The 13,678-nt window shown below is 39.6% G+C and overlaps 1 protein-coding gene and 1 long non-coding RNA gene across 3 annotated transcripts in view; both read right to left on the reverse strand.

The window, feature by feature from the left end:
* Positions 1 to 11,241, reverse strand: part of CEP97 (centrosomal protein 97) — a 28,453-nt gene extending 17,212 nt beyond the window's left edge. For both annotated transcript variants that reach the window (XM_033433267.2, XM_004272593.3), the window contains exons 1-6: positions 11,103 to 11,241; positions 8,552 to 8,694; positions 7,639 to 7,797; positions 6,631 to 6,732; positions 4,282 to 4,395; positions 3,562 to 3,728 (exon numbers count right to left, since the gene is read on the reverse strand). In XM_033433267.2, the coding sequence (XP_033289158.1) occupies positions 3,562 to 3,728; positions 4,282 to 4,395; positions 6,631 to 6,732; positions 7,639 to 7,797; positions 8,552 to 8,694; positions 11,103 to 11,145 (728 nt within the window). In that variant the 5' untranslated portion in view covers positions 11,146 to 11,241. The remainder of the gene's footprint in view (positions 1 to 3,561; positions 3,729 to 4,281; positions 4,396 to 6,630; positions 6,733 to 7,638; positions 7,798 to 8,551; positions 8,695 to 11,102) is intronic.
* The window catches only part of LOC125964457 (uncharacterized), a 168,444-nt gene that overhangs the window by 139,137 nt on the left and 15,629 nt on the right, over positions 1 to 13,678 (reverse strand). The window lies entirely within an intron of this gene.

A 13,678-nucleotide genomic window follows, 5' to 3' on the forward strand; every position in this document is an offset into this window, starting at 1 on the left:
GAAGGAGGCTCAGGTATTCCACAGTTTAAGTGTGTGAGGTGAACCACGAACTGTGGAGTATCAACTACTGTAAGATCTGTTTTTCTGCCTTTGCTTCACATTCATCAATAAACACACCATTACACAAGTTTATTAATCCATACGATATTTTCTTAGGTAAAAAAAATCTCTCTGCCCATTCAAAGACAAAATTAAAATTAATTCAGCTCTAACATATTAATTTCAAATCACTGGAATATGACTTTTCTCTTGAAATTAAAGGAACAGTCTACATTATATAACAGGGATAGCAACTACTGAGAGAATTTAAAACTGCTCTTTCACCTAATTAAAAAAAAAAAAGGAATAATGGATGAAATGATATCTGGTATTTGCTTTTAAAATATCCTAACCAAAAAAAAAGTGCGGGATAGATGAAACAAGGTTGGCAAAATGTTGATAACTGTTGAAGCCACATGGTGGGTATTTAGGTGTTCATTATGTTACTCTACTTCTGTATATATTTTAAACGTCCTTTCAAAAAAAGAAACGTCTCCAAAATTCTGCTCCCTAAGTTCTGATCTGTAAGCAACAGAGGTGTAGCTTGGTACTAGGTCCTATAAACAGTAAAACAGAGATTGAAAACAAATTCAGAAAGAACTCCAAATACTGAGGTGTTACACAAAGGTCCTTCCCCAGGTGTGCTTCTCTCTGAGAAAGCCCTCAGCCAAAGCACCACAGCGGTGGGTGACTGCTCAAGTTACTTTTTTGGGTGACACACACACTTAAGATCTGGCTACCCAAGGTCATCAGGGAACTTGGGACACTTTTCATCATGGAGAAAAAATTTAACTTGGTTGTTCTTAGCAAACAACAGGCTGGGTAGATACAAAAACTAGAAATTCCTTCCTGCCTATCCTTCAGGGCAATTCCAAGGCTGACCAGGAAAATGTTGGAACACTGCTCAGGCTACCCACTGATTTTTCAGCCAATAGCTCTCCCTTAGAATAATTCCTCCCTCCAAGACAAAATACTTCCAGAGTTGTTTTAAAACATGGGAGCACTGTTTACAGACTACACAGTTGTCTCAGACATCAACTGCAGCAGCATTTTTCTCAACAACCTAGGTTCTTTGGTTTGAATAGAACTCTATTTACCCACTCTTCTATGCACTGACATTTGGGTTGTTTCCCAAATGTCTCACATAGCTCCCAAATGTTTGGAGCTATTATGAATAAGGCTGCTACGAACATGCTTATATACATGTTTTCTGGTAGACATAAGCACCTATTTCTCTAGGGTATACACCAGAAACCAAACTGCTGGGTCATAGTGTATTTATAAGTCCAACTTCAGTAAATACTGCCAGTTTTTCAAAATGGCTGCACCATTTACACTCCTAGAACAGTGTATGAGAGTTCCAATTGTTCTACATACTCATCAATACTTAGTATTGTCCGTCCTTTTAATTTTAGCTACTCTGGTGGGAGCTGGTTGATTTGAAGCCTCCATAATAAATGAGGAAAAAAATAATCTTTCTGAATTATCAAAAATATCAACATAGTGGTTATCTCTAGTGGGGAGGGGAGTTATGATGAGAGTGGGGCAAAGGAGATCTCTGGAGTGCTGGTTTTGTTCTAGTCTTATTTTCAGTGATGATTATATGGGTATTTTTAAATAGTACGTTTGAACTATTTCTGAATTATATGATACTGTGCAATTTTTTTTTAATGTGGGGGGGAAAAGAATCTGTCTGAGAAAGGGTTGCTATTATGCTATACTCCCACCTCTTCCTTCCTCCCATACTTTAGTGTAGAATAACCCCACAGAGAGAGGCTACCCAAGTAAAAGTCCACTCTTCCCTACCTCCTGAAGAATCTGAAATTAAACAACTACAAAACATTATAGAGAAAGTTCCAAAAAAATACAAATTCACCTTAAAGTCACTTGGATTAAAACCATTTCCACAGTATAGAAACATAGCCTTTGCATTATTATTCATCTATTCAACAGTTATCTTCTGCTTTTTAACACTAGCTTTAGTTTCTACAAAACTCTTCAATCCCCAGTCCCTATCCTTAAGTAATAATGACAATTATCACTTATTAAGCATCTACTGTCTGACCAGTATTATGTTATATCCATTATCTTTAGTTCTCATAGCATCCTTGAAAGCTAGGTAGTTTTAGCCACATTTTACAGATGAGAAAACTAAGGCTCAGAGAAGTTATGGAACTTGTCCAGGCCACACTGTTAATGGGCGGCAGGGAAAGATGTGAAGCTTTCTCTTGTCTCTCCTGACCAGGTCTCATTCTCTTCCCAGGTCTCTCTTTATACCAAACCCTTACCTCTGCCCATCTCACCATGCTGCTGCCACATATGAAAATGTTGCCAGTCCTACTCCCACAGAGAAATCTGATAACGTCTTTCTTTCTATTAAAGGAAGATCCAGAGAAGATAATCCAAGTAAACCCATATTCTAGCTTCAGAATTACCCACAGTTTGAAATAAAATAAGGTGTCTGAATACACAGCAACACTCACTGCAGGAAAAAGGAAAAGCCACACTTTTTTGTAGGCAAACCAGAGCTGACATATGTCCTGCACCCTACACCAGCACCACCACTATGTAGCTCCTGGTTGCCATTCCTCACTGCCCCACACCCTATACAGCAACTAGATGCAAGAGAGGGAGAAAGAAAAGGAAAACCCTGTCAGTAATCTACCATTCCTCTCCCATCGGGAAACCCCTCAAGCGACTTTCAATCTGTAGAACAGGACAAAAACAGCGAGGAAGAATGTATGTGTTGAGTCCATGAATGCAGGTGTGTATGCAGTGAAAGGAAGAAGAGAAATGAGGCAGAGTGAAGAGAATTAAGTCATCCTGATTCTCACTATCCTCTCTAAATCCACCCCTTCTTGTCCACAACCTAGTTCCTTACCTCCCCTGAAGCTCTGATTCTACTGATCATGTGCCAGCGTCCAGAAGACCCCATCATGCAGGGGTCCCAGCTCCAAGCTGCAAAAACCATCAAAGATCTAGAGAAGGGGGAGTTCCCACTTCTGCTGTTTCACAGGTAGAAGGTGAGGACCAATCAGCATGTCTGCTACCAGTTCCAAATTGGAACTCTGCACGCATTTTCCCAAGGTCACTGTTATAAAGAGTAGTTGGGTACTAAGGTATTATTAATACTGCCTTTACAATATGATGGATAGAAGCTTTTGTGGGATTGATCTGAAATCCTACACAGCATCTATAACACGGTTTCTATGTAGAAATGCTCCAAGCCCCAAACAATCGATTAACAAAAGGATTTTTAGAAATCAATTTGTTGTATGTTGGGCAAGAAGTTAAACTCACTAGCCCCAACCTCTAAGGTTGATATTTATTTCTTATCTTTTTTTAGAAAGGATAAAAAATCCTAAATGAACAGCACAGAGTCTGCTATATGATGGTACAAATGATCTTAATTTCTAAATGCACATTTCAAGAAATATTCAGTTTATTAATCTGTAGTAAGCTAGAAATGGGCTTTTCAGTTAACTTCCATAATAAGTGTGATGTTAAAGAGGTCACGTTCACCTTTCCTTCTGCGAAATCACATATCCATCTAGGACTCTGAGGTTTAAGCACCAGCTGACGATGTATGGCCGATAGTCGAACCCTGGAATGGAAGGTGTTGCCATCACACAAGGATTGTTCATGATCGACAACTGTTCCAATTCAGTTAAGGATGCCAGAAAAGAGATCTGGAACAAAGGACAGCTTTGTTGAATGAAATGGACTACTCAGTGTCAAGCGCAGGGCTTCCACTGATTACACATCTTCGGCAGTTTGAGAATGTAACAATTTCCCTCTTGTTTTGAAAAGTGACAAGTAACACTCTTATATTATCCACTGACTTCCAAAATTCCAACAATATGGCCATCTGTCCTTGCTGCACAAAGTCCCTTAGAAAGCACTGTTTCCTAGCAAAGAGAACCCTATTTTGAAAATATAACAGCAGCCAGAAAAAGGTGCAGAGTGTGCCTTATTAACCCTGTTAATGTACATGTCCCTCTACCAACAATTACTTCCCAATGGAGTGATAAGTACAGCACTGCAAATGAAATTAAGCCTTAATAACCCACTGACATTAAGTAAAAGTAGAAAGAAAAATAATGGTCTTCTAGAGCCAAGTGTTTCATCCTGATAGCAGTTTCTTCCAAGATGCTCACAGTCTAAAGTGAGCTCACAACCCTTTCCTGCATCTCTCCTGACCTTCCAGCTTCCCAGATCCCATAAGATACCCTCAAATTTTACCTCATTTAAGTCCCGGATTTCATTTTCTGCCAAAGAAAGTATAGCAAGACATCTGGGTAGATAAGCAGGTGCCATTCTAAGAGAGGTGATGATATTTCCATGTAAAAGTAGGGTCTTGAAAGTAAAAAGAAAATGCATTACAAATGAAAAGATTACAAATAAATTGGTCTATTTTGATAAAACCAAAATGGTGTGCACAAACATAAAGTGATCTGTTTTATTATACTTCTCATCACACACAAATCAAAGACTGCTAATGCTGGAAGGGTCCTACGTGGTCTTCTGGTCCAACTCTCCTTTTTCACATCCACATTCTAAGCTCAAGAAAGTTTAAAGACTTGTCCAAGAACATATGCTTAGTGTAGGCATGTTGTGAGATTTAAGTTATTAAAACTTGAGCAATTTCCAACATACCTGTTCATTTCCTTTTAAAACATCAAAACAGAGGGTGAGAAAAGTGAAAGAAAACATTCATTAAAACAATCAGGTATAAAGCAAATTTTCCAAGAGAGAGAGATAACCCACAAACCATAATTTGCAATTATATTCTCTTGGTAACTTAAAGCTTGAGGAAGGCTGAATGTGCTTAGAGATGGTGCTGACTCAAATTAAGTCAGCAACAATGAAGAATAAAGCGAATACTCCCAACACCCAGGATTTTTTTTTTTTTTTTTTGGCTGCGTTGGGTCTTCATTGCTGCATGTGGGCTTTATCTAGTTGCAGCGAGCGGGGGCTACTTTTCGTTGCGGTGCACAGGCTTCTCATGACGGTGGCTTCTCTTGTTGCAGAGCACGGGCTCCAGGCACGCGGGCTTCAGTAGTTGTGGCTCTCGGGCTCTAGAGCGCAGGCTCAGTAGTTGTGGCACAGGGTTTAGTTGCTCCGACGCATGTGGGATCTTCCTGGACCAGGGATCAAACCCATGTCCCCTACACTGGCAGGTAGATTCTTAACCACTGCGCCACCAGGGAAGTCCCAACACCCAGGATTCTGATAAGGTAATCATGCCTCCATTCCAGAAAAAAAAAAGTTCAATCATTTTTAGTTCATTTGAATTCTCTTAGTATCTGGCTACATCAAATTGCTTAGAATAATTGTTGCTAAAAATGATTTCTGCTAACAATATAGTGAAATTTGAGCTAATAATACTGTTTCTAAGGTTAATGAATTCATCTGATGCTAATAATATCCAATGGAGGAAAAATATGGAAAAAGCCTACACATGTTGAAGCTGTGGTGCCAACTGTTACTTATTTCAGCAGTCCCCAACCTTTTGGCACCAGGGACCGGTTTTGTGGAAGACAATTTTTCCACAGACCGGGGCGGGGGCGGGGTGGGGGTGTGGGGGGATGGTTTGGGGATGATTCAAGCGCATTACATTTATTACACACTTTATTTCTGTTATTATTATGTTGGATTATATAATGAAATAATTATACAACTCACCATAATGCAGAATCAGGAGCCCTGAGCTTGTTTTCACTTGCCATTCACTGATAGGGTTTTGATATGAGTCCACAAGCAATTGATTTATTATGGTCTCTGTGCAGTCAAACCTCTCTGCTAATGATAATCTGTATTTGCAGCTGCTCCCCAGTGCTAGCATCACTGCCTCAGCTCCACCTCAGATCATCAGGCATTAGATTCTCACAAGGAGCGTGCAACCTAGACCCCTCGCCTGAGCAGTTCACAGTAGGGTTCGCGCTCCTATGAGGATCTCATGCCACTGCTGATCTGTCAGGAGGCGGAGCTCAGGTGGTAATGCAAACGATGGGGAGCAGCTGTAAATACAGATGAAGCTTTGCTCACTCGCCTGCCGCTCACCTCCTGCTATGCAGCCCATTCCTAATGGCCCAGGGTTTGGGGACCCCTGACTTATTTGATTACATTCCCCTCTATAAAAAGTGCTACAGGCCACAGATTTTTTAAATTAAAGTGAAGTTAATTTTGATAATTTAGTAATATCTATTACTAAAAAAATAGCAATCTTGAGTGTCAAAAAACAAAGTAAAGTTCAGGAATGTTTACTCTCAAGCCCACCAACATGTTATGTACTATATAACTGAAGCTGCTAACGTTGGCTGATTGGGCATGAAGGGAATTTCATCATGTTTGTTGGATGGTAAATAAGAATTAACCTTAACTACAACAACCAGTTTTAGTTAAAGTAAATCAATTATAGAAATTAACAATAAAAAGTTCCATACTTAATTTCTGGTACTCTAATAGAATTTTTATCATAATGAACACTATCTGTTCTTCATAACAGCAGGCTGATTTTAGATCAATTAGGTTATTTTCTCTTGGTATTTTAGTATAAAATTTCAGAAATGACATAGAAAACACATTTACCTTCAGTGATGCCAATTTAGATAGATCACCTATCTGGGGTATGTTATTGTCTGATAAATCGAGGTGTTGAAGAGCTGTGCAGCTATTGATTTGTTCCATGGCCTATTACAAGAAAAGGATCACATTATTTCACGCACATGAAATCAAAAAATGAAATTCTTCCCTATTTCCTGTAGCTGAGCCTCTTGCCTCCTCTGCCCATTATCAGAAGCAGAGGAGCAGGGCTTAGCAAGAGAAAAAAGAGGCAGTGCCAACAGAATCTGGCATACTGCTATATGGCTAGTTTCTACCTTCATTATCTCTCTAAGAGTAGAGTCAGATATTTATAGCTTAAAGAAACTTTTAGTGATGACATGTGACAGTTGGTATAACATAGACTTTACAATTTAACAATGGAGCCGAACTGCCTGGATTCAAATCCTAGCTCTGCAACTTCCTGACTGTGTGACCTTGGGCAAGTTACTCAACTTCTCTGTACTTCAGTTTCTTCATCTATATAACAAGCATAAAGACTGTACCTACCTTATTGGCTGTCATGAGATTGAATAAGTTAAAATTGTTAAGGTGGTTAGAATAGTACTTAGCATACATTACATACTCAATAGAAGTCAGTTATCATCATTTAATCCAGTTCCCTTACCTAGCATATCAAAAAATAAGACACAGAAATATTTATTAACTTACCCCAAATTATAGAGCTACTAAGTGGTGGAAGCAGGACTAGAAGCCAGATCTCCTGACTTTTAAAACATTATATTCTCCACTGTACCATTAAACATGTACATAAAACTTAATTCAGCATGAATTTTCAAAATGAGATTTTTTTTTTTCAGTTTATGTTAACTGAAATTATCTCTGGGGAATGGGAGTGGATACTTTCACTTTTTATTCTATTTTTTTCTATACTGCTTAAATTTCTTTTTCACAGCAAATACTTTTGTGAAGTAAAAAAAAAAACCTAATTACTTAAAAAAAAAAAAAAAAGAAAGAAAGAAAGAAACAATTCACCTTGAGATTATTTCCTGCCAAATTCAGCCATTCCAAATGTACTAGTTCCTTTAGGCCTTCCACATAGCCAATGCTATTATGAGGCAAATTTAATACCCGGAGTTGGGTCAGTTTGGCCACACCCATCATCCGCACCAGCCGATTGTTAGCCACTGACAACTGTGGAAAGAAAACATACCATTATTCTTAGGAGTAAAATATAAATATTACTTTCACATTAGGGTGGTTAAAAAGATTTATTTATATGGCCCAACATTCCCAAATATACAAACCCAATTTGTACTTTTCACATATATTGTCTAAAAATTCTGCAGTGCAACTATTAGTTGTTGTTGTCATTCCTAAGCAGTGGAAAATACAGATAAAGCTGAGCAATCAGACCTCCTCCAACTACTAAAAGAAAACATCTTTAACACAGCAACTACTTGAGAATGTAAACTCCACAATAACAGAGTCCTTTCACTATCTCCATCAAAAGCTAGAACAGTACCAGACACATAAGGGCCCAATAAACATTTGTTGAAGGAATGAACTAATCAACTCTTTACCCCACCATGAAATAAAAGGTTACCTTAACAACACAATATTTTGCCAACATAAAATGTTTTCTTTTTTAACAAGTGCTCTTTTTTCTAGTCTACTCTAAAGGCAGCAAAAATGTGTTCATCTTCAGTAGAAATTTAAAAAGCATCACTTAATAATCATCATGTAAAAATTAATTTTTTAAATTTTTTCTTAAATTATTTTATTCATTTATTAAATAAATTTATTTGTTATTAAAAGTTTTAAAAATTTAAGGCAACATTTACTGCTTTCTAGGCTTGCAGAGTTACTTTTTGTTATCTTACTCTTTTATTTTGTATAATAATAAACTGGTCTTATATAACTATTTCCCCCACATAGCAATACCTACCTGTATTAAACGTTTGCATTTCTCAAGATTTTCCAATTTAATAATCTGATTTTTATCCAGAATCAAAGTATGAATATCAACTTCATAGGGTAAGTTTGGACTTAATTTCTGTAGCCCCTGTCCTGACCAATTGACCACTGATCCTTGAAAAGAGAAGGGAAACTGTTAGAAAACACAACTACAACAGCTGAGCATAGGGATAAAATTATACTCATAAAATCTTATACATTTAGAGTTAGAAAACACTAGAGCATAATAAACATCAAGCTTTAAAAACGAAAGCAATCAATTTCTAAGTGACTACTGATTGAAATTATTCATTTTCCTTTAGAAATATCAAATTATACCTAGATTTGTGATATTCTACTCAAGTTTCTTTTCTTTCTTTTTTTAAATTTATTTATTTATTTATTTATTTATTTTTGCTGTGTTGGTCTTCGTTGCTGCACGTGGGCTTTCTCTAGTTGCAGTGCGCAGGCTTCTCATTGCAGTGGCTTCTCTTGTTGCAGAGCACAGGCTCTAGGGCGCCCGGGCTTCAGTAGTTGTGATTCGCAGGCTCTGTAGTTGTAGCTTGCAGGCTCTAGAGTGCAGGCTCAGTAGTTGTGGCGCATAGGGCTTAGTTGCTCCATGGCATGTGGCATCTCCCTAGCCCAGGGCTCAAACCCAAGTCCCCTGCATTGGTAGGCAGGTTCTTAACCACTGTGCCACTACGGAAGTCCATCTACTCAAGTTTCTTTGATATAATACTTTGGAATTCTTCACATTTAAATATAAACTATTACTTCAATATTTTGTGCCTAAGTAATGACAGTATTTTTTAAATGTAACTAATCTTTTGATAGAGACCAATGTGCTTACAATATCAGTATATCATAAAGTGCCCAAACTATTTTGAAAATCAAAGTATAGTTAATTTATCTACAAAATGGAAATAATATACCTAATTCATTAAATTGATGTGGGGATGAAAAGAGAAACCATATGAACTGCACTTAGTCCCATTCCTGGCACACAGAATTCAATAAAGTAATTTGGTATGTTTAACAGACGTTCAAATCCTGGCTCCACTAAGCTAATCACTGTGGTATCTTGGGCAAGTTATTGATCTCTTTTGGGCTCACTTTTCTACTCTGTAAGATGGGAATGATAATAATACCTGCCTTATAATGTTGTTCTACAAAGAAAATGAGATAATTTAAAAAAAAAGGCACTCAGAACATAGTCTTGCTCATATAAAAAGTGCTTGTATAAATGTTAACTATTATTATCAGTACATTGCCATGGTGGGCTGGGGAGGTGGAGTTTAAGAGCTACAGATAGATTTGTGATATCTATCACAAATAGATAGATTGTGCAGGGGGCGGGCCAGAGAAACTGCCAATTTCATATTTCTACCCAGATTAAGATTACTGCGGGAAATAATTATGCGAAATTGCTCTCCTGAAGGGTTTCAACCAACGTTTTTCCATTGTCTAATGGCTTCTAGCATTTGGGGCGGGGAGAGGGGGTCATTCGATTCTGAGAATTTGGTGAAAGATATATACCGTCCCAGGAAAATGCATAGCCTTTGCACACAATTCAAAGGGATCGAGAGACCTCTTAGACTCTCCCTTCTAGATAATGAGCCCCAGACCTAAGCGGTGGAGACGAGCATTCACCTTCAGCCCTGACCCTGACCCAGAGCCTCCGAACTGTAACCAAAACAAAGGAGCTCCGCTCACACGGCACCTACAAAAGCACCCACGCCGCGCGTTCCGCTGGGCAGAGACCAAGCTATACCTCAGGACCCGGTCTGCAGAAAAAGGCATGGAGAACTGTGGGCTCTGGATAACCCCCAGATTTTATCACGGCCACCGGACACTTCCAAGAAAGGGTCCAACGTCATCTCTATCTATCTATATCTATATCTAGATTTTTTATTTTATTTTTTTTGCGGTCAGCGGGCCTCTCACTGTTGTGGCCTCTCCCGTTGCGGAGCACAGGCTCCAGACGCGCAGGCTCAGCGGCCATGGCTCACGGGCCTAACCGCTCCGCGGCATGTGGGATCTTCCCCGACCGGGGCACTAACCCGTGTCCCCTGCATCGGTAGGCGGACTCTCAACTACTGCGCCACCAGGGAAGCCCCCAACGTCAATCTAGAGAGCTGTGTTTGAGACAGGGTTTTCTTGAACTTTCTAGGAATCCACGGGAAAGGGGGAGATTCTGCAGTTTTCACTTGGGCACCCAGAACTCAAAGTAAACATCCAAGAAAGATTACCGCGGCGGCCAGAAACCCACCGCCCAGGCATCCTCAGGAGCGCGGGGGCAGCGCGAAGGTCTCTTGGGGCTTGTAGTCCCCCGCTTGGCCCTCGCTGCGACGCCGGAGAGCCAGGCAGCGCCCAGGGGACTTCAACTCCCAGAGGGCAGCGCGCCTCCGCGATGCCCACAACCCCACATCAGAAGAACTGGTCCAGAACTGAACCCCTAAACCCAGTCTTCTTCTCTCCACCAGGTAACAATAATTCAGTTCTATGGAGTAAACATGGGGACCCAGGGGTGGGGATCGCCTTACCTTCTCCAACAGGCAGAGCCGCGTCGACGCGCGCGACCGCCATACTTCCCGCTTGCCAATAATACCAAGCAACCGTCCTCCGACTGCTAGGTGGAACTCGTAGTCGGGAGGAAGAAGCCAGAGACTACAGATCCCAGGATGCACGGCACCCAAACGGCCCAATTGGCTGCCTACAACTAACGATGCGAAACCCGGGTTAGAATCTGAGCCAAAGTGAGTTTGGAAACCGGGTCAACTCCCCTTGTTTGGCAGGGAAGCAGGCTATTGTTAAAAGATCATTTCACTCTCTTTTCTAGGTGTTTTCGAAATTTGACACTTTTACCATCGGGGTGATTATAAAGTCACTACTCAATACAGACCGAATTTGAGGACTCATTGCTAGAGACTTCTAGCAATGGGGGCTGTCCCTTCTTTTGACAATTCTGAATAAGTGAGAGTGTTCAACTCATCTATAGGCGATTTTGTGAGTTAGTCAAAATAGATACATTTTATTTGAAAATTTAGCTTAAGCATGTTGAGATAGAAGCTTTTATACAGTATTTTTAAGTGGTTGTTCTTGAATAGTTAACAGAACTTTAGACCTGGGAGTATAGTTAATAGGTATAAGCCCAGAATTTTTCCAGAGAGTATACAAAAGAAGTTTACAATACAGTGTCCAAACTCAAAAATTACACTGCCTTGCTGGAGAGGATATAGCTATATCAAAAAGCTTACACTTTTGACACAACTATTACATTCTAACTAGTGTGATTGTAGCAATGAACTCAATAAGCTTTCAGGAAATGGAGAAAGAAATAGAAACTACAATCTTCAGAGAAGACTTAAAGGAGGAAGTGAAACGGAGCTAAGGCTTAAAAGATGGGTAGACTCTAAACAGTTCAGGAGTATATAGAAGACGAAAAGACAGTACAGGCTGCAGGTGGAGGCAGGTAGTAATGAAACTAACCTGATAGCACCACACAATGTAGAGAGGGAGCTTCCAATTTCTACTGCCCACTCCTTCATTCCCTCTTATTCTGAATTCCCCTCTTTCTGAAACAGCAGTGTCCAAAATCTCTGATAATCTGTTTGAACAAAGTCCCCATAACTCATGCTTCTAGGTTTCCAGGCAATTGATTCTGTGAGCATTCCCTCCTTCCTGAGTCCTCCTCCTATCTCTCTGACTACACCTGCTTTAATTCTTTTTTTTTTTTAACTCTGTTTCCCACTGTTTTAGTCTGAAGACAAATTTCTTAACTCTGAAGAGGGAATTAAGACTAGGAATTTTTTTCTTCTAACCAAGAGACCCCTTACCTAGAAAGTACAGTCTTACTATATAGGTGTAAGAACAAAGCAAGCCTGAATTCTGTCTCCTACTAACCTTTGTTCCCTGGAACACCTGGTGAGGACTGAGGCGAGTCTCCAGCTCAGGGAGAGAGAAAGGGTTTACAGTTCTCTCCAGTTTTGCAGGGCAATGACTTGGGAGGGGGGGTACTGGATGCCCAGAAGGTACCTGAGGAGCACAGCTACCTGCAAGTTTACATCAATAGCAGAACCAGAGTTTTGTCTGGTTTGTCTGACCTGGGATCCTGAGGAAAGGGCCAAAGGATTCTCTTCATGGGGTTAACTGAGTATAGTCATAGCTCTTAAAGGGAGTGGCCACAGATCCTGGGCACATGCCCAGGTGAGCCAGCAACCCTTTAAAATCATACCATGGAAACTTTTGTGCTTCAGATACGGCTTTTGCATCTAAAATCAAATTGCTACACTTTAACTAAATTTCTTCATTTTGTGCATATGTTAAACCCTGCACTGCACACTCTGATCAATTTCCAATCAGTCTACTAACCAACACCATGAACTTCTCAACAAGGTAGCATTTTTTGGCAGGCTTAGGCCCCACAAGAAAGACTTTCCCTCCTATCAGCACAGTGTACTTGATCTCTGCAACAGCTGATCCCCCCGACTCATCTTTCCCATCTCTAATTCATCTGCTCACTGCTACTGGCATGATCTAAGTAAAACAACACCTTTTATCATATTAATCCCCTCCTCAAAAACTTCCCTCTTGAAATTCAACTTTCCAGGGCAACCATAATCTGGCCTCACCCTACTTCCCACCATTCATTCCACTAGTTTTCACTTGGCGCTTTTGATTGAGGGAATGACAAAATGATACTTGTGTTTTAGAAAGGTTAAACTGCTCATGAAACAAGGATGAATTGAAAAGCAGAATAGTGGCAGGAAGGAGACTGTTGTAATAGGGGATGGTAACCTTTAACAAACAGAGCAGTTTCAGGAGAGTATTATGTACAAGTTTAGGTAACATGAAGTTAAGTGACTAGGTAGACAGAAAACTGGAACTACAGTTTGGATAGTGCAATTTATCTTGACAAAATAAAGGAGTTTTTCTAATTAGGATGACATCTTATGTTTGAAAGAAGTAAATATAATAATAACTTTGAAGTTTTAAAGTTTTAAAACTAAGAAGTTATTAATCTAAAGAATTTTGACACTAAAGATTTTGAAAATGTGCCTTATTTTTATAATAAAAGTATTTTACATGATTTTTTGTGATTTATATGAAGGTTTAGGTG

The sequence above is a fragment of the Orcinus orca genome, chromosome 5, assembly GCF_937001465.1.
Source record: "Orcinus orca chromosome 5, mOrcOrc1.1, whole genome shotgun sequence".
Lineage (NCBI taxonomy): Eukaryota > Metazoa > Chordata > Mammalia > Artiodactyla > Delphinidae > Orcinus > Orcinus orca.